Source organism: Amphiura filiformis, chromosome 13 (genome assembly GCF_039555335.1).
Source record: "Amphiura filiformis chromosome 13, Afil_fr2py, whole genome shotgun sequence".
Classification (NCBI taxonomy): domain Eukaryota; kingdom Metazoa; phylum Echinodermata; class Ophiuroidea; order Amphilepidida; family Amphiuridae; genus Amphiura; species Amphiura filiformis.
Window position 1 is genome coordinate 28,099,642 of NC_092640.1, and position 26,267 is coordinate 28,125,908.

General features: G+C 36.6%; 1 protein-coding gene across 3 annotated transcripts; it reads right to left on the minus strand.

Moving 5' to 3' along the window:
- Window positions 1-54: 54 nt before the first annotated feature.
- LOC140168197 (uncharacterized) lies at window positions 55-26,010 on the minus strand. Of its 3 annotated transcripts, XM_072191525.1 has the most exons (17): window positions 25,752-26,010; window positions 15,401-15,514; window positions 12,909-13,022; window positions 12,553-12,660; window positions 11,994-12,107; window positions 11,583-11,690; window positions 10,467-10,580; window positions 9,962-10,069; window positions 8,867-8,974; window positions 8,140-8,265; window positions 7,439-7,555; window positions 6,867-6,995; window positions 6,344-6,457; window positions 6,023-6,133; window positions 5,796-5,867; window positions 4,905-4,995; window positions 55-2,783 (listed from the first exon to the last, which is right to left on the minus strand). In XM_072191525.1, exons 1-17 carry the CDS (start codon window positions 25,900-25,902, stop codon window positions 1,895-1,897), a joined length of 2,688 nt encoding a protein of 895 aa, XP_072047626.1. In that variant the 5' UTR covers window positions 25,903-26,010; the 3' UTR covers window positions 55-1,894. The 3 variants fall into 3 exon arrangements, with proteins under 3 accessions (XP_072047626.1, XP_072047627.1, XP_072047628.1); XM_072191526.1 differs by lacking the exons at window positions 11,994-12,107; window positions 12,553-12,660; XM_072191527.1 differs by lacking the exons at window positions 7,439-7,555; window positions 8,140-8,265.
- Between the last annotated feature and the right edge of the window lie 257 nt (window positions 26,011-26,267).

The following is a 26,267-nucleotide window of genomic DNA, read 5'->3' on the forward strand; positions in this document are numbered from 1 at the left end:
TTATCACACTGGTATGTGAACATCAAATTGCTGAAATAGTCAACTTTCTGATACTGCTGATGATGGGCTTCCTGTCAAAGATCATCTCTATGACCAGTAACAAGTTTTTGATGCGCCTTTGTCGCTGAAAGTCAATTTGAAATTGAACTGACCAATCATTTGATATTGATATGGGTGTGATGAAATAGTGTGCACCTAAATATTCATCCTTTCTAAAATCTGTCAATCACAGCGCAAAAGTGTGGTAAGGAATAATACTCCAAAGCCTTATTCAGTAATCGCTCCTTTGGCTGAATTTTGGTGACAGAAAAGCGATTCGCACGCATGTTCAGTGACGTCGTTCTTGCATAGTGAGCGATCGCACTATCTTCTGCAAAAGCGACCAAGTACAAACTGAACCTTATTTTGATCTCCTTTTGGGTTTTGGATAGATAATGGATAAGTTTGGTGGGTGATTTAAATACTCACAAGACTAACATAACAATGCAATAGCAATGCTTAACATTAAGCTTGCATGCTATAGATGTAAACAAAACAGGCAGCACAATTATTTACATTTCAGTTTAGTAGTCAATTTTATTTACAACGTTAAATACATTATTTAAAATATTATTGTCTATTATTGCAAAATTTAAATATATATTTACAAATATTTATTTATAATGCATTTTCATCGTTTTCACATTTAAATATATCCTATAGCATAGGACCTATGCTAAGCATTTAAACACAATCATGATATTTTGCTTCAGCAGGGTGTTAGTTTAACACAGGTATACGGTCAAGCCGGAATATGTAAACATACATCGTTATTGTATACAATTACCTTTGTGCACAAGTATAACAGTCACATAAACTCACCCCCACTCCAGCCCTACATATCTCATGCTCCACATGCACACCCTGTCACATCCGTCATTCCCCTCACATTCCCCCTACTATGAACGGTCAAACCACGAAAACGAATACAGGAAGTGATTAAACCGTGTACCCAAACTGTTCTAATCAGCCGTGGACGAACTCTAAACCTAACAGTAACAATAGGGATCTCACTTTTAAAATGCATTTTTACGCTATTTGCATCCTCTTGAGGCAACACGTTTATTTTGGTTCTATAGTACTATCGGTGACCCGATAAATACCGATGGCTCTTTCCTGGAGATGTATTAACATGAGTATATCGAACAATATAATGATCATTTGCATAGCGCTATTGTTTTTTTTTTTTACAATAGAACTATATATGTTTATGTTCGGGGTACGATGGAAAGAACCATGCAACGATACATAACATACCGGGGTGCCGATGAGGTCTAAAGGACCAAAATGAACGTGGTGCTTAGCTGAGATAACGTGGCGGTCTGTGGTTGGTTGTGTGGCCATGATTTATCAGTGTAACAGGAAGAAGACAGGCCCGTACCAACTCACCCCACACACTATGGAAGAGGTAATATAATGAATGTATTCTATATATTAGGCCTCTTCCTTATTAAGGTCATCAGAAGAAGTATTTTGCTTTTCACAGGGGGCTTGTATAAATTTCAAGATCCATGGTATTTCAGACGAAGTAATGGGCATATTAATTGCACACCAAAAACACAAAAACGTATCCCATAAACAAACAAACAAGTAAGTAACCAAAGATTTAACAGAGACGTGCTTCCTTATTACAAACTGGGCAAAAAAGAACACTCCATTTAAACAAACCCTTGTTCTTCGGGCGGGTGGACTTACCAAGTAGGGTCGTTCGGTCGAGATTTGCATCTTTAGAAGACGATAAAATGAAACTAAAAAAGACCACAAGATTGTAAAATCTGAACAAAATAAATGAAATTTGAAAAAGTAATGAAAAAATTTGGTCTGTCGGGCACGTTGGTTGGGTATTTTCTTCTACTTATGGAATCATCTCAATATAACCGTCATCTGCTCCATTCATATCCATATACGATGCTGGATTATCATCGATAATTTGTTCATATACATGATTTGGAAAGTTTTGACTCCTTCCACCAGTATCAGCCATGGGCTGTAAGTATTCTTCATATGACTGTTCAGTATTGCCGCGAGGGCCACTATATATTGCTGGCATTGGCATACTTGGTAGTCGTGGCGGTATCTTCTTCACTGCTTTCTGATTTTGAACCGGGGCTGTCTTTCTATTTTGTCCAGGATTTATCCTATTTTGTTTCACACCAGCTGGGTTTGTGTGTTTCGCCGGATTTGACTTTCTCTGTTTAGCTTGGGTTTCTTTATTTCGATGAGCTTGTTTTTCCGTTGGTGCCTTTTTATCCGATTTAGGCTTCTTGGCATGCGCCGGTGTCTGACGATGATCTGTCTTAGGACTAGGCGTATATCGTGGACTATTAGATCCATCACGATTGATATGATTTGAAGGAACATAGAGTGAATTAGCTCCTTTAGTGTCATCAATGGGAGGCTTAGATGAAAAGCGTGGGCTTGGAGGGGGTTTCGCGGCAGATTGAAATCGTGGGCTTGGAGGTGGCTTCGCGCTGGATGGAGAATGGGGATTTCTCGGAGAGCGAGGAATTCTGGAAGAATCGAGAGTTGACGAAGGATATTGATTTCCCGATTTATTCCCGCTCGAAGCTGTGGATATATTAGATATACCACCGTATGTGTCATTTCCAAAGGCCTCGTTATCACGCCCTTTGTGGTTTTTGGTGCGAGATTTATCGTATTTCGGTAAAGTACCGTCAGATCTGTGATTTGGTGGAGCTCTGGTACGATGACCCTGTTGCCCCCGATAACGTGGTTGCTTGGATCTATAATAATATAAAACAAAACAATGCGGTGTGAGACCTATTCCATTATATATAGATAGATTTGGCCTGTAGTGACCAAAGTCGTATCCACTCTTAATACATGACCTATATACCCTTAAGTACTCAACAGGTCATTAACTGGACGGCGCGGTGGTCACTGGATTTGCGTCATGATCACTAGCATGGGACAGTCACAGGAACTGGACTTCTGCGAGCAAAGGGTTTGTGCCCTGGTTATTATAGAGGGTTCTGATTTTGAACAGATTCATCAGGATCGATAGGAAAAGGTCAGCATGATCAGTTAACATATTTTCTGATCCAAGTAAATACGTGTACGTTTCTGCAAACACCCGTTGCCTTTGTCAACGCTTGATATTGTAACATTGTGTCCGTCTGAAAAGGGCTTGTGTTTTCTACTCCTTTAAGGGTAGACGAGGTATTGTTGGTCGAAGCAACCTAAAAATCAATTTTCATTATCTAGATCAAAATAAAAAAAAAAAATAACACCTTGATGTTTTGCAACAGTTCATCCTGCAAATCATATACTTTGCAAACTTGCTTAATTTATTGTTGTTAATGAGTTATGTACGTTTTACAAAAGTGTTGTTGTTTCAGCCCTCTTTACAATGTAACTCAAGAACCACAGCACCTATAAAAGTATATCTGTGATATTTTAATTCTTCTACACACTCGCTATGAATTGAGCAACACAGTTTTTGCCAAAGCTCACTACCATTCGTAAGATGCTGTGAACTACCAAATCACAACAGTTTAAAATAATTAATAACCTTAAAACACGATCATGTTTATTGTGCTACATAGAATTAACGTTTTGTCTGTATTTCAAATACATATATTAATACTATTAATCCTTAGCTGTAACACTGTTTAAACACGTTAGGCGTTTAGCCAACTTTTATTATTATCTACATGTACCTTTTAACAGAAGGGTTTTGTATTTTGAAACCTATTCTCCTACACATCACAAATCCAAAATAAAATCAACACCGTCCTTTGGTTTACAAGTTATCACACTTTGAAGTTGTATCTAAACGCATCCCAAACACTTAAACCCCATCTTAAACACCATGTTTAGCTTATATTTACATAATGTCAGTCGCTTAGATAAACGGTATCATCTAGATATCATCTAGAGTGTTTTGGACGGATATTAGTGTTTAGGATTCGTTTTGATACAAATTCAAAGTGGGATAACTTGTAAACCAAACAGACGGTGTTGATTTTATTTTGGATTTGTGATGTTTAGGATATTAATAGGTTTCAATATTACGAAACATTTTTCTGGAAAGGAACATGTAAACTCCTCAACAAAAGTTTGGAAAGTTTTTCCAAGCATCTATATCTCAGATTATTTGTGACATGTTCATATTGTGTTTCATATCAATGGATAGCTACGTTAATTCCCTTTACAATGACACCACATTTGACACAATCACATTTTTCACAGCTGAGTACACGTCTTGTGAATGTAGTGGGGTCTCAAACAGAATGAGAAAAGTTGACCATTATTCTGTGCTCAAACAACACTAGTCACTAACCTCAATAGTGGATGGAAAAAAACATACGCAGCCACAACAGCCAGGCACCTCCTCCTCATGCTGCTAACTAACCTGGTCAGACGTTGCTGTGGGATGGCATTCCGTTCAGCACGACTAAGCTGGTTCAATCGGGTTGAGGTCTGGGCTGATTGCAGGCCATTCCTATTTTCTCTACTCCTATGTGCTGTAGGTAGTCGTTGACTACCCTGGCTCTGTAGGGGCGAGCTTAGTCATCTTGGAGGATTGCATTAGGTCCCAGATTGTGGACATATGGAATTGCAGCTTGCTACACAGAATAATGGTCAATTTGGCACATTCGGTTTGAGACCCCACTACATGCACAATACGTGTACTCAGGCATGAAAAAGGGGATTGTTTCAAATGTGGTGTCATTGTAAAGAGGAATAAAGTAGCTATCCATTGGTATTCAACACGATCTAAACATGTCACAAATAATCTGAGATATAGATGGTTGAAAGAACTGTTCAAACGTTTGTTGAGGAGTTTAGATTAAAAAATTGCTAAACTAGAGATTTACAGGGTAATTATTCAATCTTCATACCTTCTGCTTCGTAATACGAGGCACCCAATCACGACCACAAGAACAATTATGAGTATGATTACTCCAGCCACCACTCCTCCAATCATGAGCGCTGGCAAAAGATCAAATGAAACTTATTAACTTTGGTGACATGATTTCAACGGGTTAACCGTCGGGCAAGTAAAATATTGTAAACATGGTACAGCTTTCCTCAGGACAAACTATGAATAGTCAGTAAGTTTTTGATTGTACACAATTTGTCTTAATTTAATGAAGCTAAACGTCCCAAATCCCACTGTTAAAATTGAAACCGTAACTGTCAGTTTTAACCCTATAGCGCCCACGTGCTATTTGGCGAAAAGGGGAGGAAGTAAGGAAGAGAAACAGAAAACTTGTTTTCTCCGGTTGGGTTTTAAACCACGGACCCGTCCGGTTAGCCCTACCACAGGGCCTTTTTTTCCACACTATATACTCCGAGACACCATGCTATATCCTGAGAACTGCTAAAAACCAAGTGACCGCTCACAACCCAGTGACCGCTGTCCCCGGGGCCAGCGGTTAGTGGGGCCAGCGGTTAGTTGGTTTAGCAGTTCTTCTCGGGGTATAGCATGTAAAAAAAGAAAAAGAAAACAGGCCCTGTGGTAGGGCTACGTCCGGTTAACATAAGAACAAATCCCGGATAGCACACCACGAGGATTACAGCTAGGATTGTCAGCGCCCGGCCACCGATTCCCGGCGTTTTCGGATCATTGCGCAGTCGCCTCACGTGTGATGCTTGGGTTGCCTGCCAGTCGAATTATGCATTGTGCTATTTTAATCTTTGGTAGTGTTACGGGATTAACGTAACAAAAAGAACAAGCATTTCTTGAGGAAATAAACTGTTTAAACTCTCAGTTGCCTCATTATTCTTACCTGTGTTGTCCCCCGTTTGTGCGACTGTGTCGCCATCACCGTTAACACCATTTCCATTGTTGCCATCTTCCACTGGAAAATAAATATTCAGGACTCATGACTTAGTTATGTTCTTATTGTTTTAAAGCCCTATCCACTTATAAAAAATATATTATGAAATATTAATCAAATAAAATATGAAGAAAAAAAAATATTTTAAAATAATAAATAATAATTTTGTATTATACCTGTACAATCCATGCCAGTCCAGCCTTCAAAACAATCACATTCGAACCCGTCGTCATAATTAATGCAATCGCCGTTTGGTGAACAAGGTTCGTCACTGCAATAATCCACCTCTGAGGAACACCGTAAATATCAAGTTTGTATATTAATTCTTAAGTTGTGAGGAAAACTTATAGTAAAATCGATAATGCGATGGTCAGAATTGATAAATTGACATTCTTCTCAACTGCAATAATAAGATAATGTTTATGTATTTCTTCCATGTTCTAACACGACAAATTTGCCGAGAAATCAAAGATGAATTTTATGTACTATTTACTTACCATTTTGGCAGCGTGTTCCCGAAAATCCAGGTTCACAAATACACGTGTACGAAGTCCCACTATTAGGCTGGCATTCTGCTTCATTTAAGCACGGGTCAGATTCACACGGGTCAACTAAAGTAATAAAGTATTTTTTAAACGTTAACATGATTAATGCCAATACTCTTCAAATGAAAACCTGAACTAAAGTTACGTATCGTTTCTTAGGGTTTTATAATGTTTAATTCATATTTCAGGGTAAAAGAAATCATGAAAGGTTAAGAAAGATTTGTTTTGGCGCCTGAACATGTATAAAACATTACCAAACTATACGAAATTATACGCAACTTTAGTGTATACATGTTGAGGGGCCAATTGGACTGCCCTCAGGTCTTCAAATAATATCACGGTTGAAATTCGTCGATGAGTAAACAATATTTGGTGCACTAATTTCTTCTTATCGCCGAGTTATGTTTTCTTTTTTATATTCTCTACCGTGATAGCCCTTCTTATGTTATAAAAGTAAACACAAGTATTAGCTTACCGGTTTGACACGTGTCTCCAATCCATCCGTAGTCACAATCGCATGCCCATTCGCCGTTAATATCTTCATAACATGTCCCTTCGTTATAGCAGGGGTCTGGATCACATACATCCCCCGATGGATCTGAGGCTGTAAGGGATAGATAAGCAAAGAAAATGACGACAAAGTCCATTTACCTCACACCTGTTTGAGATAATTGATTTGAATATTGCTAACCAGCCTATGAACATATAGAATCAAAATATAAGTTCTTATTTATCCACAAAAATAATTAAATATTCAAGCCTCCAATCGAAGATATGTATTGGAGTAGTTCTCTCAAAAGTTCTTAAACTTAAACTCAGTTTAGGCAACGAAAAAAAACACATATTCTACGAGCTTGCCAAAATGGTCTAAAATTGTTTTCCTGCAATCACTGAAAGCTTGCAAAATCTGTGCAAAATCTTATACAATTTTTGCAAACATATTGCGAATAGAAAATTCCCAAAACAAAAAATCTGTCAAACGGCGCATTTAGAGTCAGGTTTTTCAAACTTTAACTGAATGATTTGATAGTAAATGTCTAAACTCACATATGTGACATATATTCCCGGTCCATGATGTAGGGCAATTGCAAATGAAGTCTTCGTTATTTGGGTAACAGTCTCCGCCATTCTCACACGGGTTTGGATTGCATGGATCAGTAACAGCTGAAAATATGTTTGATGATAGAGCCTTTATATTATTATGTATGTCAACTATTGCTGTACCATTAACGAGGTGGTACTCGCGTTGTAACTACTATACATTGTTACAATCAAAATCAAAATTATATACCTAACAAGCTTAACGAAAGTAACGCCAAATTCCAAACTAAATAAAAAAAAAAAAGTTTAGAAATTAAAACAGGTGATAACTCGAGTTAAGTACAGAGTTGGCTCATTTCATTGTTTTAATGGTCAAGGGTTAATACCTGATTGGTCCCTTATCACAGCTCATAAGGTTTTATTTTAAAACCTCTTGGAATTTAGAGTACAGTAGTTATCTATTAAGGTAGCGCCGACGGGTTGGCGCCAAACCTCCCGCTTAAAGATCAATCTGCAAATCCTGGGTTGAATCTACAACAATGGCGCAACTTTAGCCCACCTTCTCTACGTTGATTGTAATTACGCATATGCCCTAACAAATTTCCATTACACCTAGGCGTGGTGACAATGGCGAGGAAAACGCCATGTCCGAATGCACAATACTTTGGCGCTGCAGGGATTCGAACCCCGAACCGGGAAATACTCACGTGTTTGACATGTATCACCAGTCCAGCTAACAGTACAGGTACACAAATAGTCTCCGTTACTCAACGTACTGCATTGACCACTGTTTGAACAAGGATTTGGACTGCATGGATTTGAAGACGTAGTAGCTGTAACGAAATATTGGTCATAATTATAATGTGTGAGAAATGCAGTTTACTAAATCTGCATTCCTAAATAAAACCACATTATTTGCTTTGCTAATTACGATAGGAATTAAGTACATACTTTGGAAGAGTTAAAACGGTAAAAATGTAGTATCTAAACAAACGCTAATGTTGGAGTTATTATTTATATTCCAATAACTGACACCTGAATGCAACAGTTTTTACTCCAAAATACAATTAAAGGAGATAATATTAATTTTTTTGATTTATATCAAGCTAAAGATCGTCTACTGCAAATATTTGTTTATTCGAAAGTTTTAGGAACTTCAACCATGAAAGTGATCTTCAAAAATTTACCTATTTTTCATCCTCGCTATACACAACATTTCATTTATTTCATTATTTTTGAAATGGGCTATTCAGTTGAAATCCATACACCCCATATGGAAGACATTTCCTAAATCTCCCACACAAAAAGTATACATTTCAAATGGAGTCATCTATATTCAGGTAACCCCATTTTGTTATTCACAGTCCCTGTGTGGGAGAATAAGGTCATATCTTCCATATAGGGAGTGCACGGCTTTCAAGTAGGATAACTTACACACATCGCATCTTGCTCCTTGCCATCCACTGGTACAAGTGCACAACCATCCCCCGTTACTCAAATCACACTGCGCTCCATTAGCACATGGATTCGAATCACATGGATCTGTTAGGGGAAATAAAGTGAGGGAAAATGCTATATCCTGTGTGATATGTGGTATTTTACAGCTATCTAACTTCTAAGTTACTTCCTGATATTATGTTTGAATAAATCAATAAAGTTTCACTAGATGTTTACTTTATTTGTAGATTAACATGTTGTGCATCTTCTGTGTCAGTGTGCAAATGATCCAGTTGAACAAAATTTGACCACGTTTTAAAAGTTTCAGTAAACACTCTAAGACAGAAGCGCATTCATCTACAGGTTGTAAACCAAAAATTGTATACAATTTAGAAAATAGTATCAGGCAAACACAGAGGATGATTTAAGCACTACCCAGCAAGTCTTGCGGTTAGCATAGCTGTGTGGGTGAACATGACACTGCTGCCCGCCCACTGCATACACGTGCATGGTTAAATTTGGACAGATATATTTACAATAAAAACACCTTCAAAAAGCTGGTCGATTTCACATTTTATGTTATCTACAGAAGGTGTGAATTATCCTTTATGCATACATCACTTTAGATCTGAAATCGACCAAGTAATAATGACACACACACAATTCTAAAACAACATCTTTTGCACAGAATTCAATGGGATTTGAAAAGTAAAGTGGCAGTTGAAACTCTAGTGATAACACTTTTACAATTTTGATTTAATTTGCAATTCTGGTTCATCATTGAATATGAAACCTTTGATATTTTAATTATTTTTAATGTCATAATAAATAATAATGCTTATAATGACTACCTTGACGAATACCTCTTTACAATTCATATATGATCTTGAAATAAAGCTATTGATATTGACATAAATTTATATGGTATTTACTCAATTTAAAAATAGTGAACCAACTCCAACCAGCACCAACCGTGGTTCTCCCTATTATATAACCCTACGGGTAGATGTATTGAATTGCGGCCAATTATGGTAGTGGTATTGGTTGTAAAAGGTTGCAAAAGTATCATAAGAACTGACATTTATCACTTACGATCCTCGCATGTATTTCCCAGCCAACCATTAATACAGTTACAATCCCATGCTCCACTTGATGAACTACACTGTCCTCCGTTTTTACACGGGTTGGGATCGCAAGGATCTGTCATAGGAAAATAAATCATGGAATTCAATTTCGGTTATAGGCAAATCGGTGAATGATGGTCAGAATTTAGACGGTCATGACTGGGTCCCCGTTGCACCAAACGGGCGTGTGTTGTGACGTACTGCCCAATCGGGTGGATTAAGGCCGCTTAAAAATCGATGTTATGTTGTATTGTGTTTTAAACTTTCATCATTCTATTGTCTACGTGTAACACGGGTGATGAAATGCAGTTTAAAATCCCCGCCAAGGACGGATCATTTCATATTTAAGAAAGAAAGAAAGAAAGAAAGAAAGAAAGAAAGAAAGAAAGAAAGAAAGAAAGAAAGAAAGAAAGAAAGAAAGAAAGAAAGAAAGAAAGAAAGAAAGATTTAGATATATAGATTTGAATACTTACCATCAGGCATATCGCAACGGGCCCCTAACCATCCATTTGTACAGTCACAACTCCAAGCGCCATTTTGAACTCGACAATTGCCTCCGTTTTGACAAGGGTTAGGTTGACAGGGATCTGTGAAGAATAAAATCGTACACAAGCCATTAAATTAGAAAGCTGTGGAGTGGGGAAATTTACTTAAAGGTTTCATATGAAAGCCTTGAAATCATAAAAGTGTCTGTAGAAATGTTCTGCTCATTAACCTAATCCTATAGTGTATTTCAATTAAGCACAGAAATCAATACTTGCTGATGATCGCTAGCCAAAAATAACTTAAGGTTTTTTAATTCTTTTAGAGATTCAGTCCCGGACGCGCATTTTTTTTTTGCAACCATAATTAGCCCCAATACGCTACACAGCGACGACGACTGGGAAATAATTATTTTGTACAGGCAAGAAAACTAAGTCAATACCCGGGATCAATACCCGGCATCAATATGCACGATTTGATAGTCACGCTATAAATCTTTGGATACCAGGGTAGAAAGTGATTAATATCTCCCGTAATTTTTTGTTTCTAAAGAAGCCAATTTCAAGTCTTGCACTTGAATATATGTGTTGAAGGAATATGATAGTCGTTAGCTTGCGTATTGACAAAGAACCGTGCGTTTTGAACTCAAAAACTGACAAAAATTGTATATGTGCAGAACAAAAAGAAATGACAGCTGCCCTCATTCGTAAACACTCGGGTGAAGGAAAATACACGTTACTATAGCTCAGCGTAGGCCACTGGTGGAGGCAGTCTAAAAGCAGATGTACCATGCTCACTGACATCTATAGAGGTCAGTCACCAGGCTATTTTCAATAGCCTTAGTCGGATGTCCCTTTGGCCCATTATGCGTCTCAAAACTATTAAACAGGTCGGAACAAAATGGCCATGCGTGGCTGTGGATTCGATCTACAATCATGGCGATATCTGCCATGAAGATATCGGGGCGATGACACTGTGCGCTAGACCTAACCCTAATCATAACCCTAATCATAACCCGTCATGATTTTAGCGGTATTTCGCGCCCATTATGGTTATTGGTATTGCGGCCCATTATGGTTGCAAAAGATATTTAGGCTATCACTTACGATCCTCGCATGTACTTCCCTGCCAACCATTAATACAGTTACAATCCCATGCTCCACTTGATGAACTACACTGTCCTCCGTTTTTACACGGGTTGGGATCACAGGGATCTGTCATAGGTGAATAAATCATGACATTCAATATCTGTTATACATGAAAAGAAAGAAAGAAAGAAAGAAAGAAAGAAAGAAAGAAAGAAAGAAAGAAAGAAAGAAAGAAAGAAAGAAAGAAGGAAAGAAAGAAAGAAAGAAAGAAAGAAAGAAGAAAGAAAGAAAAAGAAAGAAAGAAAGAAAGAAAGAAAGAAAGAAAGAAAGAAAGAAAGAAAGAAAGAAAGAAAAGAAAGAAAGAAAGAAAGAAAGAAAGAAAGAAGGAAGGAAGGAAGGAAGGAAAGAAAGAAAGATTTGAATACTTACCATCAGGCATATCGCAACGGGCTCCTAACCATCCATTTGTACAGTCACAACTCCAAGCGCCATTTTGTACTCGACAATTGCCTCCATTTTGACATGGGTTAGGTTGACAGGGATCTGTGAAGAACAAAATCGTACATAAACCATTAAATCGAAGTTGTGGAGTGGGAAAATTGATTTAAAGATGAAAACGTTTGAAATCACAAAATTGGCTGAATAGAAATATTCTACTCACATAATCTTAGTCTATTTCAGTTAAGTGCATAAATGATATTTAGTGATGGTCACTGGCCAAAAACAAATATTAAGTAAATAGTCATTAGTCCGAAACGCCGCTAGTGGGGTACTAGTGGTCAAGTAAAGGATTTATAAATTCTTTTGGAGAGTCAGTTCTGGACGCGTATTTATTTTTTACAACCTGCAACCACAATGGTCCCTAATACATTAAACCTAACCCTAACCCTAAACCAAAAACCCTAACCCTAAGGTTAGCGGTATTTCGCGCCATTGTAGTTAGTGGTATTTCAGCCCATTATGGTTGCAAAAGATATTTATCACTTACGATCCTCGCATGTACTTCCCTGCCAACCATTAACACAGTTACAATCCCATGCTCCACTTGATGAACTACACTGTCCTCCATTTTTACACGGGTTGGGATTACAAGGATCTGTCATAGGAGAATAAGACATCCAATTCCTGTCATACATAACATTTCAGTTACAAAACTTTATGGAGGGCATAAAGGTTTGCTTCGGAGAAAGTTTGTGTCATATTGTCAGACTCATTATTTTATGATCACACAGTTAAACATTTGCACCATTTCAGGATTACGTTTCTGGCAAGTTGAGGGGGTCCGTTCTAGTAATCGATGTTTTGGTTTGTTTCCTATAATGATAAGATATGATTATTACTTACCATCACGCATATCGCAACGGGCCCCTTTCCATCCAGGTTTACAGTCACAATCCCAATTGCCATTTACCACTCGACATGTGCCTCCGTTTTGACAGGGGTTAGAATCACAGGGATCTGCAAAGAACGGTACCGTATAAAACGTTTGCAGAATGTTGTGAACGTGAAATAAAATACAATGTAATAAAATGATCTATGGAGACTCTGCTTTATCATGTTTATGGCAAGGATGTAAGAGTGGTTGAGTGCTCGTGTATGATTCAATTAAATACACCGAAAATATTTCAGCCCGAATATATTAAGCTCGAGAAAAAGCACTATATATTTCTATTTTGCATTCATCTAACGTAGATACATTATTTCAATTGCTTTATGTGTTGCTACGGAATACGTCATGAAAGAAAATCACTGGATTTAACCACACAGCAAAAAAAAAAAAAAAAAAAAAGGATACACTTATGAAGTAAAACTGATGAGCGAAACAATGAGTACTTTTAGCTAAATAAAGAGCTTGTTTCCAAACCATGTTAAGTCCACAAACACATGTATCTGATTTACCTGTGCGATATTGTAATTTCAGTTGGGTGCACATTAGAAAGCAAACATTGGGTGGATACACATTAAAAATATGATGTGGGGAGCCTTTGGTTCCCAAATGAGAACAATAGTCTGCATATTGTTATGCAGCATTGTTGTGGTAAATAATGGCTTGTTGATGGTACAACTCATTGTTGCTAATGTCAAACTTGTCAATGTAATTGTGATTGTATCACACAAGTAAATGAGTAACATTGGGTTGTGGACTTAACATGGTTTGGAAACAAGCTCTTCAAATACTAAGCACCAATTCCCACGCATACACATTATATCCCAGGAAACACAAAAACGTTTTTAAAACGTTTTAGATACGTTATATTTTGGGTTTTGTTTAGGTAAAAAACGTTCTAATAACATTAACATGTTTTCGAAATGTCATTGTAAACTATTTTTGCAAGCATTTTTGGCCAAATATTTTGTCAACACTTAAATAACATTATGTTAAAATATTTGCACCCAGCAAACACAAAACTGTTCGTAAAATGTTTTTTTACAAAACGTTTCAATAACATTTAAATGTCGGGTTATATAAAGGTCGTGAAAACATTTTAAAAACGTTATTGTAAATATTTTGGGCAAACTTTTTTGCAAAATATTTTTCAACCCCAAAATAACATTCTGTTTAGAATGATTTGTACCAAGTTTTCAAAATGTTTTTGGAATGTTATTAAAACGTTTTTATACCCTTTATATAACCCGACATTTAAATGTTTTCTGTAAAACATTTGTGTTTGCTGTGCAGTAAATTACCAAAAAAATTATATTTTATGTTATGAAAACATTTTATACCATTAATGTACTCTTTATATAACCCGACATTTAAACGTTTTCTGACAATCTTTTACAACCAAATGCGAATGATGGGGAAAACGTTTTGTGTTTGCTGGGATGCTACACGTGTTCGTCTTCTGATTATCTTTGTCATCTTGCCATACATGGTTTTTGCTGCTCTTGTAAAGGTATGTATTTTGTGGATCATTGTCATATGAACACTGCCAACCATTAATAAAGGCACAACTCCATGTTCCACCTGATACTACACTGTCCTTAGTTTTACACGGGTTGGGATGACAAGGATCTGTCATAGGAGAATAAATCATGTCGGACATTCAATTTTTGTCATACATTAAATTTCAAATATATATACAAGTGCCTTATACTCGTATAAATTTAAGCGCACATTTTGAATCGACGTTAGCTCATTTGGTCAAGTACCGCTTGCAGAATATCCCATGCAGTGAGACTGTCAGTATAGTAGTTTTAAATAAGCTGTATATGTCAACCTGTCTCTTAGGGGAGCACGTTGGCCTAGCGGAACGGGCACTGACTCATAATCGGAAGGTTGCGGGTTCGAGCCCCGGCGACGCCATCGTGTTGTGCCCTTGAGTAAGGCACTTTATCTCGATTACTCCTCTCCACCCAGGTGTTTAAATGGGTACCGGCATTCTTAAATGCTGGGAAGGTAACAGACTCGCTGTAGAGGAGGTGTAGCGATCCCCTATAGCATTACATGGAGGAGTCTGGCCCAATCGCCAATGAAAGAGATGGGCACTCCGATCACTGTTTATACAGGATCGTCTCCTTTACCTTTACTTTACTTTACTCTTTGGTCACTTCAGTGGTAGATTGAGAACCTCATGGACAAGTCATGAGGTGAAAACGATAGTCGTTTTCAAGGCAGCGGTAACGTTATTGAGGGATCGAATAAAGGTATTGCTTCTGAGACACTTTGTGGCATATGTTATGATTTTGTTTATCAAAACATTTTGTGAATATTGTCAGACTCATTATATTATGGATCAAATATTTTCATTATGGTAGTATAGTATTTTAGCAGGTGTGTCTGTATTTTTTGGTTTGTTTCTAAATAATGTAGCTAAGAAATAATTATTACTTACTGTCTTGCATATCGCAACGGGCCCCTTTCCATCCAGGTTTACAGTCACAATCCCAATTGCCATTTACCACTCGACATGTGCCTCCGTTTTGACATGGGTTAGAATCACAGGGATCTGTAAAGAAAGGTATAAATCGTTTACAGAATGTAATGAATGCGCATATTTTGAGGTACTTAACCCCAACGCTCTGCAGGGTCTATTGTTCTATTGTTTCCGATTAGAGCGCTGACATATTGGAAAATGTTGCCAATCAATATTCATGAGAGTGTACATTCAACGTCCAGTTTTCGAAATTGGGTGACTTGTGTTTGGTAGGTGTAAAATACATCTGACTGGGCGTTTTAATTGCGTAAAGAATAAAGGCATTGACATCATCGAATGGCTGCCCAGTGCTGTTATGTGTTTAGTTATTATATAGGCCTAATAATTATTATTAAACGTATTCATCATTCCTTTCTTTTCCCTTCTCTGTACTTATTCTTTCCTAGGCCTACACTTTATCACTCCCTCCCTCTCATTGTCCCCTCTCACCCTCCCTCTCTCATTCCCATCATTTTCCTTATATTTCTATTTATCTACTTGTCTTTATTATATATTTTCATTTCTCCCTTCCTCCAGCCCTCTCTCAATCTCCATATCCCCTCCTCCCTCTTCCTCCCTCCTCCCTCCCTCCCAAGACTTCTCACAGGGGTGAATCTGACCAATTCCCAACCCCCCTCCCCCCCTTGGGTACGCCACTATTTCCATACCAATCTCCTTCTTAAAATAAAATAAAATGGAAATTTCTTAAAAACAACCTTTATAGGCCTATACTTATACTTACATGTATACGTATAGCAATTACCATTATAGTGTAATATAGATATATGGACTGGACATGGCAGCCTTCATACATTCTAATGTGTAATCGATCAGGAAGAGCATTCAATTTATTTAAATGAAACGCCTAACGTCAGGTGGGTGGTAAAGATGATTGCATCGACAGCTAAAGACTCCTTATAGAATTCAGACCCACACAAGCACACATTTGGGATACGTGCGTACAATGGTACCACTTTACACATGACTGCCCTTACACATGACTGTAGTGTGGTCACTTATTGATACTCGCTGTCATGTAGAGCGTTAATATGATGCCGGATCAGTGACCAATTTAATGGCGGAACTCCTTTATTCGAAACAATGGTACCACTTTTATGAATAGCCTGTCGCAACTTCTAATCGGCATCAAACGAACAAAAGATTATATAATCTATTGCGACTCTATTTCTATTTAAAAGCTCTTTGCTCACCCCAGTTGAGTGCATCGTGACAATGGCTAGTTTGACTACTCTGTTGGCAGGTATACATGACCACTCACCACACTCCCTCTATGTTCTTATTTTGTTGGTCAGAGTAGAAAGTGTGTAAATAAAAGAAATTTGTAAACATGATGAATCCGGTTGATCACTTGGACAGCACACTGTTAATAAGATTTACTGTATTTGGACCTATGGGTACCATATTTTGCAGGTTTATAATAATAATAATAATAATAATAATAATAATAATAATAATAATAATAATACTAATAATAATAATAATAATAATAATAATAATAATAATAATAATAATAATATAATAATAACACAAATAATAATAATAATAATAATAATAATAATAATAATAATAATAATAATAATAATAATAATAATAATAATAATACTTATGATTTATTTATACAATTAAAGCCATAATGTGCGATCTTAGAATATGACACTGTTTTATGGTGTTTTTTTTTTTTTTTTTTCAAACTTGATTTATTTTTGCATATTTGCAACTTATATGGAACCTGTGAAATTCGTTGTGTTTGTCAGGTCAACTATGAGTAATTTTGACGCAATGCCATAATTCACACATTAAGTTCCCCATAGAACTCCACGTTAAACGGCTAAAATAGCCAGTGGGATTTCTTTCACTTTACCTTGACCTTGTTTCGGACAGAACCATTTTATGACAGTTATTACTTATCTTGTTATTACTAATGTTATTCGCATAAAGAATAGCAAAACTTAAATGTAATGGATATCGTGCCTTTAATATGGCTTTAAAACAATAGCTCGCTACATGTCAATTTTGTTGAACTCCTGTATAAACTGACGACGCAAAACCTCTAGACTGTGGATAGTCGAAATTTATCATAAGTTACGGAGTCTTTACTATTCATCGATACATTCACTAGTTTAGTTATATTACGTTCGTGCCAATGTCACGGAACGAGCATAACTGGAGTAAACAATATAAATTATGTAACGCCACATCGCTTTAATACAGACATTTGATTATGCTTATGAAGTTCAGTGATTAAATATCCAAGGACAGACAGAACGTTGTCATAACAGTGGGCTGTTCCGTTTGAAATCCATACTCCCCTATTGAAAACACACAGGTTACCAAAGTTAAAACCTCGATGCTTCATGATGCTTCATGGAATTGCCAGGATTCTAATCAAAAAGAGTAGTTAGTTACAGATTAGCGGGATTAACTTTGAGAAATGAGTCATTTCAAATGACAAAAGATCAACGATGGGAATAAACTATAAACAGTATGCGTGGTATGCGCATTAATTTTTTAACTTTTCATAAGAATACAGAATGTTTTCATATTCTTGGTGGGAAAAGCTCATACATGTATTATGTAATTCCAAAGGTCAAATGCAAGACATCATTCATATCATAAAAAGTGGGCCCAAAAAAAAAAAACAATGTTAAAATGGGCAGAATTTACATATAAAATGGTGTTGGTTATGGTTATTCTACAGTTAACCCTAGAACTACTGAGCCGTATTTTGTTACACGAACTACGAAGATGGGGGTTGTTACACCCCCTAATTGGTACTAATATATAGCTATGGGTCTCCTCTATCCAGTGATACATGTATCATAAAGAGTACAAACATTCCCCACATAATATCGCTATGACGTCATAATGTGAGGGCGCCCATGCAATTTTGGGAAATTCTGGCTATGTACAAAAGTATTGATTGATTGATTTTCGACTAAAAATTCTACAAAAATGCGATTTTCACCGAATTTTCTCCTAGATATAAAAGGAAATGACTGTTAACACATAACTAACAAGTAATAATTCAGTAGCTCTTGAAATAATTTCACAAGAGCGTAATGAAAATCATTATGGCCTCACCACCTCCCCCCCGTGGTCATCTTTAATGGCCGGTCCTACCCCGGGTAAGGTGCTGGGGTAAAATTTTATCACCAATATTACCCCCCCCCCTTCCCTTTTGTATAGTTCTAGTGTTAAAAGGTAAACAGCGTGTGCTGGGATATTTTCTTCATGTTGACACACACACAAAGAATTTGACCAAAATGAAACATAAAGGTTTTGCATTATTTTGACCTTTGGAATTACATATAACAACAATGGGTAAATTTTCTCGGGAACATTTTCTGGACACTTGACACCCATGGGCGCAGACATATTAGCATTATAGAATGTGACCCCGAGCACAGTCTACCAATGTATTTGAATACGAGAATTTCTCCTTTGATGCAAAATAAGTTACTTGTCGCAAGTTAATAATGTTATGGTAAGAGTTTCCGTAGATAAATATTTTTCCGTAGGTAGATATTTTTTAAATTACGTTTTGATGATATTATATTGTGCAGAAATTAAGATTGCTGAATGTTCAATAAACTTGCTATGCACGAATTTCTATCGAAATTGCGACCAAGAATACCGTTCTAAATCAAAATGACTAAGATTTGAATAGCGAGGTCACCGCCGCCGGCGGTCAGGGATCAGGCTCGAAGTTACACTCACATTGATACGCATTGGTCACGTGTCCAGAAAATTTACCCAAGAAAATTTACCCATTAATGTTGACTGTATTATGAGGTTTTTCCCGCCCAATGACGTTACGTAGTTTCACAGAAGATTTTTACGCAACACTTAGCATAGCACATAAATTAAGCTGTTAGCAATATCACAATTTTTTAAAGCGTAAATAATGTTAAATTGTCTCTATTGGCAAGAGTTTTAAGAGACTCTTTGAAGTGTGTTCTTACCTAACATAGAAGATATGGAAGAATAGGAACTTGCAGAAGTCTGTAAGAAGCTGGCACTTAAGATAAGCAGGCACAAAATGTGCAAAGACACAAAACCCCTTGAACCATAGGGGACTGCAACTGGATTACAGAAGAGGAAGAATATAGTAACCCGCATTATATGGTCGTGACTGTCGCATACTGCATGGCGAATCTGTGATGATTATAAACTTTGTATTATAATGATTAAAACCCGGTTTTATTTTTGCCACTTGCCATTCGCGATGTGCAAAAACACATATCTTCACCCTGCTACGATAATTGCCATTCGTGTCATTTTGAGAAAAAGTACAAAAGTACAATGTATTCACTAATCTTTGGACAAGAACAAATGATAATGAGATGAATTACAAAGATTTATCAGAAACGATAAGGGTGATTCAATGACTGATGCATATGACTTTCAATGACTTTCGCCTGTGACTTAGGCAAATATCAGACCAAAAGCGTCATACAAACAGCTGAGTTAGGCATAAATTATTGTGTTAAAATGCCTACCTCACCATTTGTCACCTGTCAAAATAGCAAACTCACCCCAAAATCTCCTTTATGATTGGTCAATGTCAATGGCATTATTACAGCAGGTGCACATGATAATGATAACAGACATAATTTAGGCCAAAAAAAAACCCCCAATTCGGCTGAAAATGAGTAATTATCGTAGCAGGGTGACGATAATGGCACAAGGACAATTAAAAACGAATAATGGTATTCGTTATAGTGCGGAACATACGACCCATACACCCCATCAGTCCGAAACCCCATCAGTCCGAACCACCGCTAGTCCGAATGTTAAGCTTACCTAACGCTAACCCTAACCCTAACCCTAACCCTAAAGCTAACCCTAACCCTATCCCTAACCCTAAACCTAACCCTAACCCTATAACCCTAAAAGATTCGGACTGACGGTGTTTCGGACTGACGGGGAGACACACGACCTATATATATATATAATCGACAAAAATCAACTAGAATGGGACCGAAACTGGATACGAAAAATATAGAAAATATGGTGTTCCAAAGCAAAATAATACACTAGACAAAACCATTGAATTAGGGGATGTGAATTGGGGGATGGCAAAGTTCTCAACACAATAAATACATACAATGGGACTAATACACCAAAAAGAAGACATTACAATGAGAATGATCTTGGTAGAAACGTTGTTTACTTTCGGTTTGAAGGAAACAATAATTTGGCAACTGCCAAAGTAATGTTAGTATAGGTAAAAGGTATTGTTGGCTGAGAAGGAGGAAACGTAAAAGTAGGTCAAGAGCAGCACAAAACAAGAAGAGTGCCCAAGGAACAAAACACCGAAAAGAAGAATACAAAAATGCAGAAAATCCCGAAAACACGAAAGGACCAGACAAGTTAAAATAGACTAGCTACAAAAGATGTTAACATTTGAAAATGCACTCAACAAGTAGGTAAGTGTGGGTACTGGGTGCATATCGAAGGCTCAGTGCAACGTTGCCTTACCTGTATTTTGGTTATTTTGAGAGAATTGTGTTAACGAATTCTTTTTTATAGTAAACTATTAGAGCTTGCATTGACTGTGTTTCACTGGTCTCTGGTTTGGTACTAAAATCTAATTTTCTCCCAAATTTGCAATAAAGCAGTGTTTTACTAAGCCCTCCACAATGGATGAAATGAATTATTGGTTGAGAACCTGAAAGGCGGTCAAGACCACAGTAATATGATGCTGGCAGCACCGCAACACACACGATTGATATTAAAAAAAAAAAAAAAAAAAAAGCGCAGTGATTTATAGTGCGCTTCACAGGCACAACGCCTAGACGTTGATCCACAAGCCTCAGCACACTTTACAGGTTGTCGCTGACCACTATGGCCCCACATCATTCCATAAACCATTAAACAACAATTCAGGGACTTTGCTGCTTCAAGAGCGCACACCCTAGACATTCCACAAATAACCATCGCAACCAGGATCAGCTCCCCGAGTTTCGTACGGGTTACAACGAGACAAATTAGCAGTGAGTTCCTTGTCCAAGGGAATTTCAAGCTAACTCAATTTTTCCACGAGAGCATACTAGGCACCACCAGGGTTCGAACTCGCAACCTCTCGCACCATAGTTGAACGCCTTATCGATTGAGCTAACTTGACATATTAGACTATGTCATAGTTGAATTTTGATAAATAAGGAAACCCAGGTTACATACGAATGGAATACACAAATGCATCACATCATGGCTAATTTTAGTAGTCAAAAATCCAACAATCTCATCCATAGACAACCATGTTAAGTATGTTAACAGCAATCCAAAGTAAGTAGTCCACTTGGGTTGCTAAATTTCAAATGAATAATGTCATTCTATATTGTGCGGAACACATGACTTATGTATAGTCGATAAAAATCAAAAAGAATGGGAACGACTGACACACAGGATACGAAAAACTATAGAAAATATGGTGTTCCAAAGCAAAATAATAGACTAGACAAAACCATTGAATTAGGAGATGTGAATTATGGGGATGCCAGTAAGTTCTCAACACAATGAAGACATGTAATGGGACTAACACACCAAAGAGAAGACGTTACAAATGAAAATGATCTTGGTAGAACCGTTGTTTACTTTCGGTTTGAAGGAAGCAATAATTCGGCATCTGACATCGACAAGGTAAGGTTAGTAGTTCCAAAAGGTGGGTAGTGGGGTACCTATATATGATGCGATCAAGCAAAATCAGTCGGAACTCGGAAATATTAAATTTTCAGTTTCTTAAAGGATAGTAAAAAACATACGTTTGTGAAGATTATCATTCATCCAGGTAGTAAACAGTATTAATATTAAACTATAATCTAGTCAACTGGACTTACTATTTTTGAGTGGGAAATTTTCACGTCCAATCCTGAACGCATCATCAGCCCTACTGATGTTGTGGCGGCAAAAGTTCATTGACCTGTGAAACGGATGTTGTAGTATCACAGGTCACCACCTTTACATTTACACATCTGACTTCTGCAGAAAACCCCTTTGAAATTGAACAACTAGTTCCAAAGATATGAGCAATTAAAGAGTTTCCAAAACAAGAGGAAACAAACGAAAATATTTTCTTTGTATGGCTATATCTCAAAATCAATATTACCGAGTTCCGACTGATTTTGCTTGATCGCATCACATATAGGTAAAAGGAATTGTTGGTTGAGAAGGAGGAAACATAAAAGGAGGTTCAAGAACAGCACAGAACAAGAAGAGCGCCCAGGCGATAAAAATACCTAAAAAAGACTACAATGTAAAGAGGGAAACATGCCGAGAACACAAAAGGACCAGACAAGTGCAAATTGGCTATCTACAAACGATGATAACATTTGAAAACGTACTAAACAAGTAGGTCATAGTGTGGGTACTGGGTGCATATCAGGGCGGGCTCAGTGCAACATTGGTCAGTTCACCTGCATTTTGGTTATTTTGACAGAATTGTGTTAACGAATTTTTTCGGACCACGTAACAAAAACATTCTTGAGTAAAAGCTTAATTTTTTTTTTTTCATTAATTTTTAAAAACTAGATAAAAATATCTAGGATCCGTTTTGTTATTTTTTAAATTTTGACCAATTTTGAGAAATTTGCACCAAATATGGCTGAAAAATGCTCAATTAAAAAAAATCATATATTTTCGCCCAAATTAAAAATATATATGATGCAGTTGATCAAAATTTTAAAAAAAAATACAAAAAGGGTCCTAAATATTTTTATCTAGTTTTTTAAAATTAATAACAAATATTGCCCCCCCCCCCCAAAAAAAAGCTTTGAGGATTTTCTCCAGAAAATAATCATTTTTGCCCAAATTCGACCCCACATATGAATTCATCAAGTCTTTGCCATTCTAAATATAAAAAATTTAGACCAAATATTTAGCAGTTATGGAGCCCAAAAGTGTCCATATTTCTAGGGTTATCAAGCTGGCTGTGTTTCACTGGTCTGTGGTTTGGTAGTAAATTCTATATAATTTCTAAATTGGCAATGAAACAGTGTTTTCCTAAGCCCTCCACAATGGATGAAATGAATTATTGGTACAGAACTAGAAAAAAGTTCAAGAGCACAGTAATTTAGGCCTATATAATATTATCATGATGCTGGCAGCGCCGCAACACACACATGATTGAATTTAACAAACTAGCAATTACAAAATTAATATTACAACAAGCAGGCAAAAATGAAAAGAAAAAGTAAAACAAAAAACAAGCAGTGGGAACATACAGCAGAATGCGATGGTAGCACGAATACTATAGAGGTTGATTAGGTTATAGATAAAACACAGCAAATATGCAAAGAACACAATACAATTATTACACGCATGCATTGATAATGTTCAGAAGGAAACGAAATCTTCACCGATGACATATGAACAGTTGTCACTTACTGCAATCTGGACGCTTTAATATTCTTTGGCAAACTTTACCCAATAATAAGCAAAAATATTCGCCTTATCTAGGATTTGTTAAGCTATGCAGATATTAAATAAATTCCCGGGCTTTTGAAAAAGCTTTTGACACGGTCTCGCATGGTTTTATACTCAAAACCTTAAGGTTGGTCTGAACCCTGGAATTATGGAAACTTTCGGGCCTCATAACTGCTAAATTGTTGGTGTAAAGTATATAAAAGTATACATATTTAGAATTTCAAAGACTTGATAAGTCCATCTTTAATGGAGGAAAAATTTGAAAGTGCCTTTAAAATGATCATTTTTCATGATATGTCCAAAATGTCAAAAACGATTTTTGGCCCACTTTTTTTTTCGTGCAACATAAAAGAAAGTGGGACAATTTTGTTTTTTATTAATTTTATAAAAAAAAAAAAAAAATATCTAGGGACCGTTTTTTTTTTTTTTGAATTTTGACCAACTTCACCAAAAATATTTGAAATTTCAAATGCGAAAATCTGGCTTTTTATGATTTTTGAAAATTCCACATTTGTTGACAATTTTGGTGCAAATTTCTCTTCGAAGTTGGTCGAAATTCAAAAAATTCAAAAAACAGTTCTACTTTTAAAAATTAATAAAAAAAAATTTGGATTCAAGAATTTTTTTTTTTTACGTTGCCCGAAAAAAAAGTGGGCCAAAAAACCGTCTTTTGGGATTTTGGGCCAAAAATGAGCATTTTGGCCCAAATTTGACCTCACAGATGAACTTTGCCATTGCATGAGTCTTTGCCCTTCTAAATATGTATACTTTTATATACTTTAGACCAACAATTTAGCAGTTATGAGGCCCGAAAATTTCCATAATTCCAGGGTTCAGACCAACCTTAAGAGCATTTAATTTCGGAACAGATATTTGCAGATGGTTTGGGACCTTGTACAAAAACGCATCTTCTTCTGTAATCATAAATGGAAATATTATATGTACACCTTTCCAAATTCAGCGTAGTTTTAGACAAGCCGATCCTCTCTGGCCATATGTATTTGTTTTATGTGCTGAGGTATTAGCTTCAATGATGAGATAAGATATAACAGGAATTTCCATAAATAAATTTCAAAATTGCTCAATGGTACAGAAAAATCATTGGAAAGTGCCTTTAAAACACTGCAATCATTTCATGATATGTCTGGTTTGTAAATTAATATTGATAAAACGGATCCAGCCTTTTTGTGTCCAAACGCAAAAAAATCCAGCAAAAATAGTTCAAAATTAAATTTCTTCAATAGTAGCAGTATGAATTGGGTCTCAGGAATTCAGAAATACTATAATTAGTAAAAATTTAAGAATAAAATGGAATTTCGATGGCGGTTTTGATTTACTGGGCATTTCTTTTAGTACAAACCTTGCTCAAATGGTAAATGATAATTATGATAATGCACTTCTTTTCTTTTGATAAGAAAACTTTTATCGAGTTGGGAAAAAAGAAATTTAACTGTGTCGGGACCGGTTGTAGTTGTTAAATCATTGGCCTTGCCAAAAATAAGTAATACTGTTCAAATGCTATATGCTAATGTGGGTTTCTGATTAAATTAATGTCATATTTTGCCATTTTAGCCTTCACAAAGTGGCCATTTTCGCGCTCTTCGTGCGAATTTGTTGCACTTTTGAACAATATTTCACCATATTAGATTCAATATGGCATTTATACCATAAACGTATTCTATCGTCAAAATATGCTGGATTCACTATACGTTTTTCCACCCCCCCCCCCTCCCCGTATTAAAAAAAAATCTACGCCAGTGCAAACAATATTATTGATTCTTGTGGTTCGATGCTATCACAAATTGGTCATTTTTCATGCACTTACTATTTCCCCCTCCTCCACCGCCGTCGCCGCCACCACCACCTCCACCGCTGGGGCTACCGCCGCCTCCACCTCCACTTTGACCGTGTAACTTGTCTACATATATGAGAAGGCACACTCCCAAAAGATATAAACACCTCTTTTTAATGTCCATGTTTACGTAAGGTATTACTTGTGTGTGCAATCGATGGCAGCAAACGAGTCCTCGATTCTAGGAGTCCAGCCCATACTCCACGTTCGGTTACTCGTCCTTTCAATTAAATTTCAAAAAGCCGCTTTTAAATACGCCTAAGTAAACTAAATATCGAAAGTAACTAATATCGATAGCATACGTAATTCTGTTCGATTTCAAATCTAGCATGGGAACAGACGACTTTATCACATGTACTGACACTAAATGCATTGACCTGAAAAAGGTCTTGAACTTCAAACAATTAAATAACTTACCAGCCACCTTCGATGTTACGCGTGATTTCACTTTGGCTCTGTACATATATTTCTATGCTTGGTATATTGACA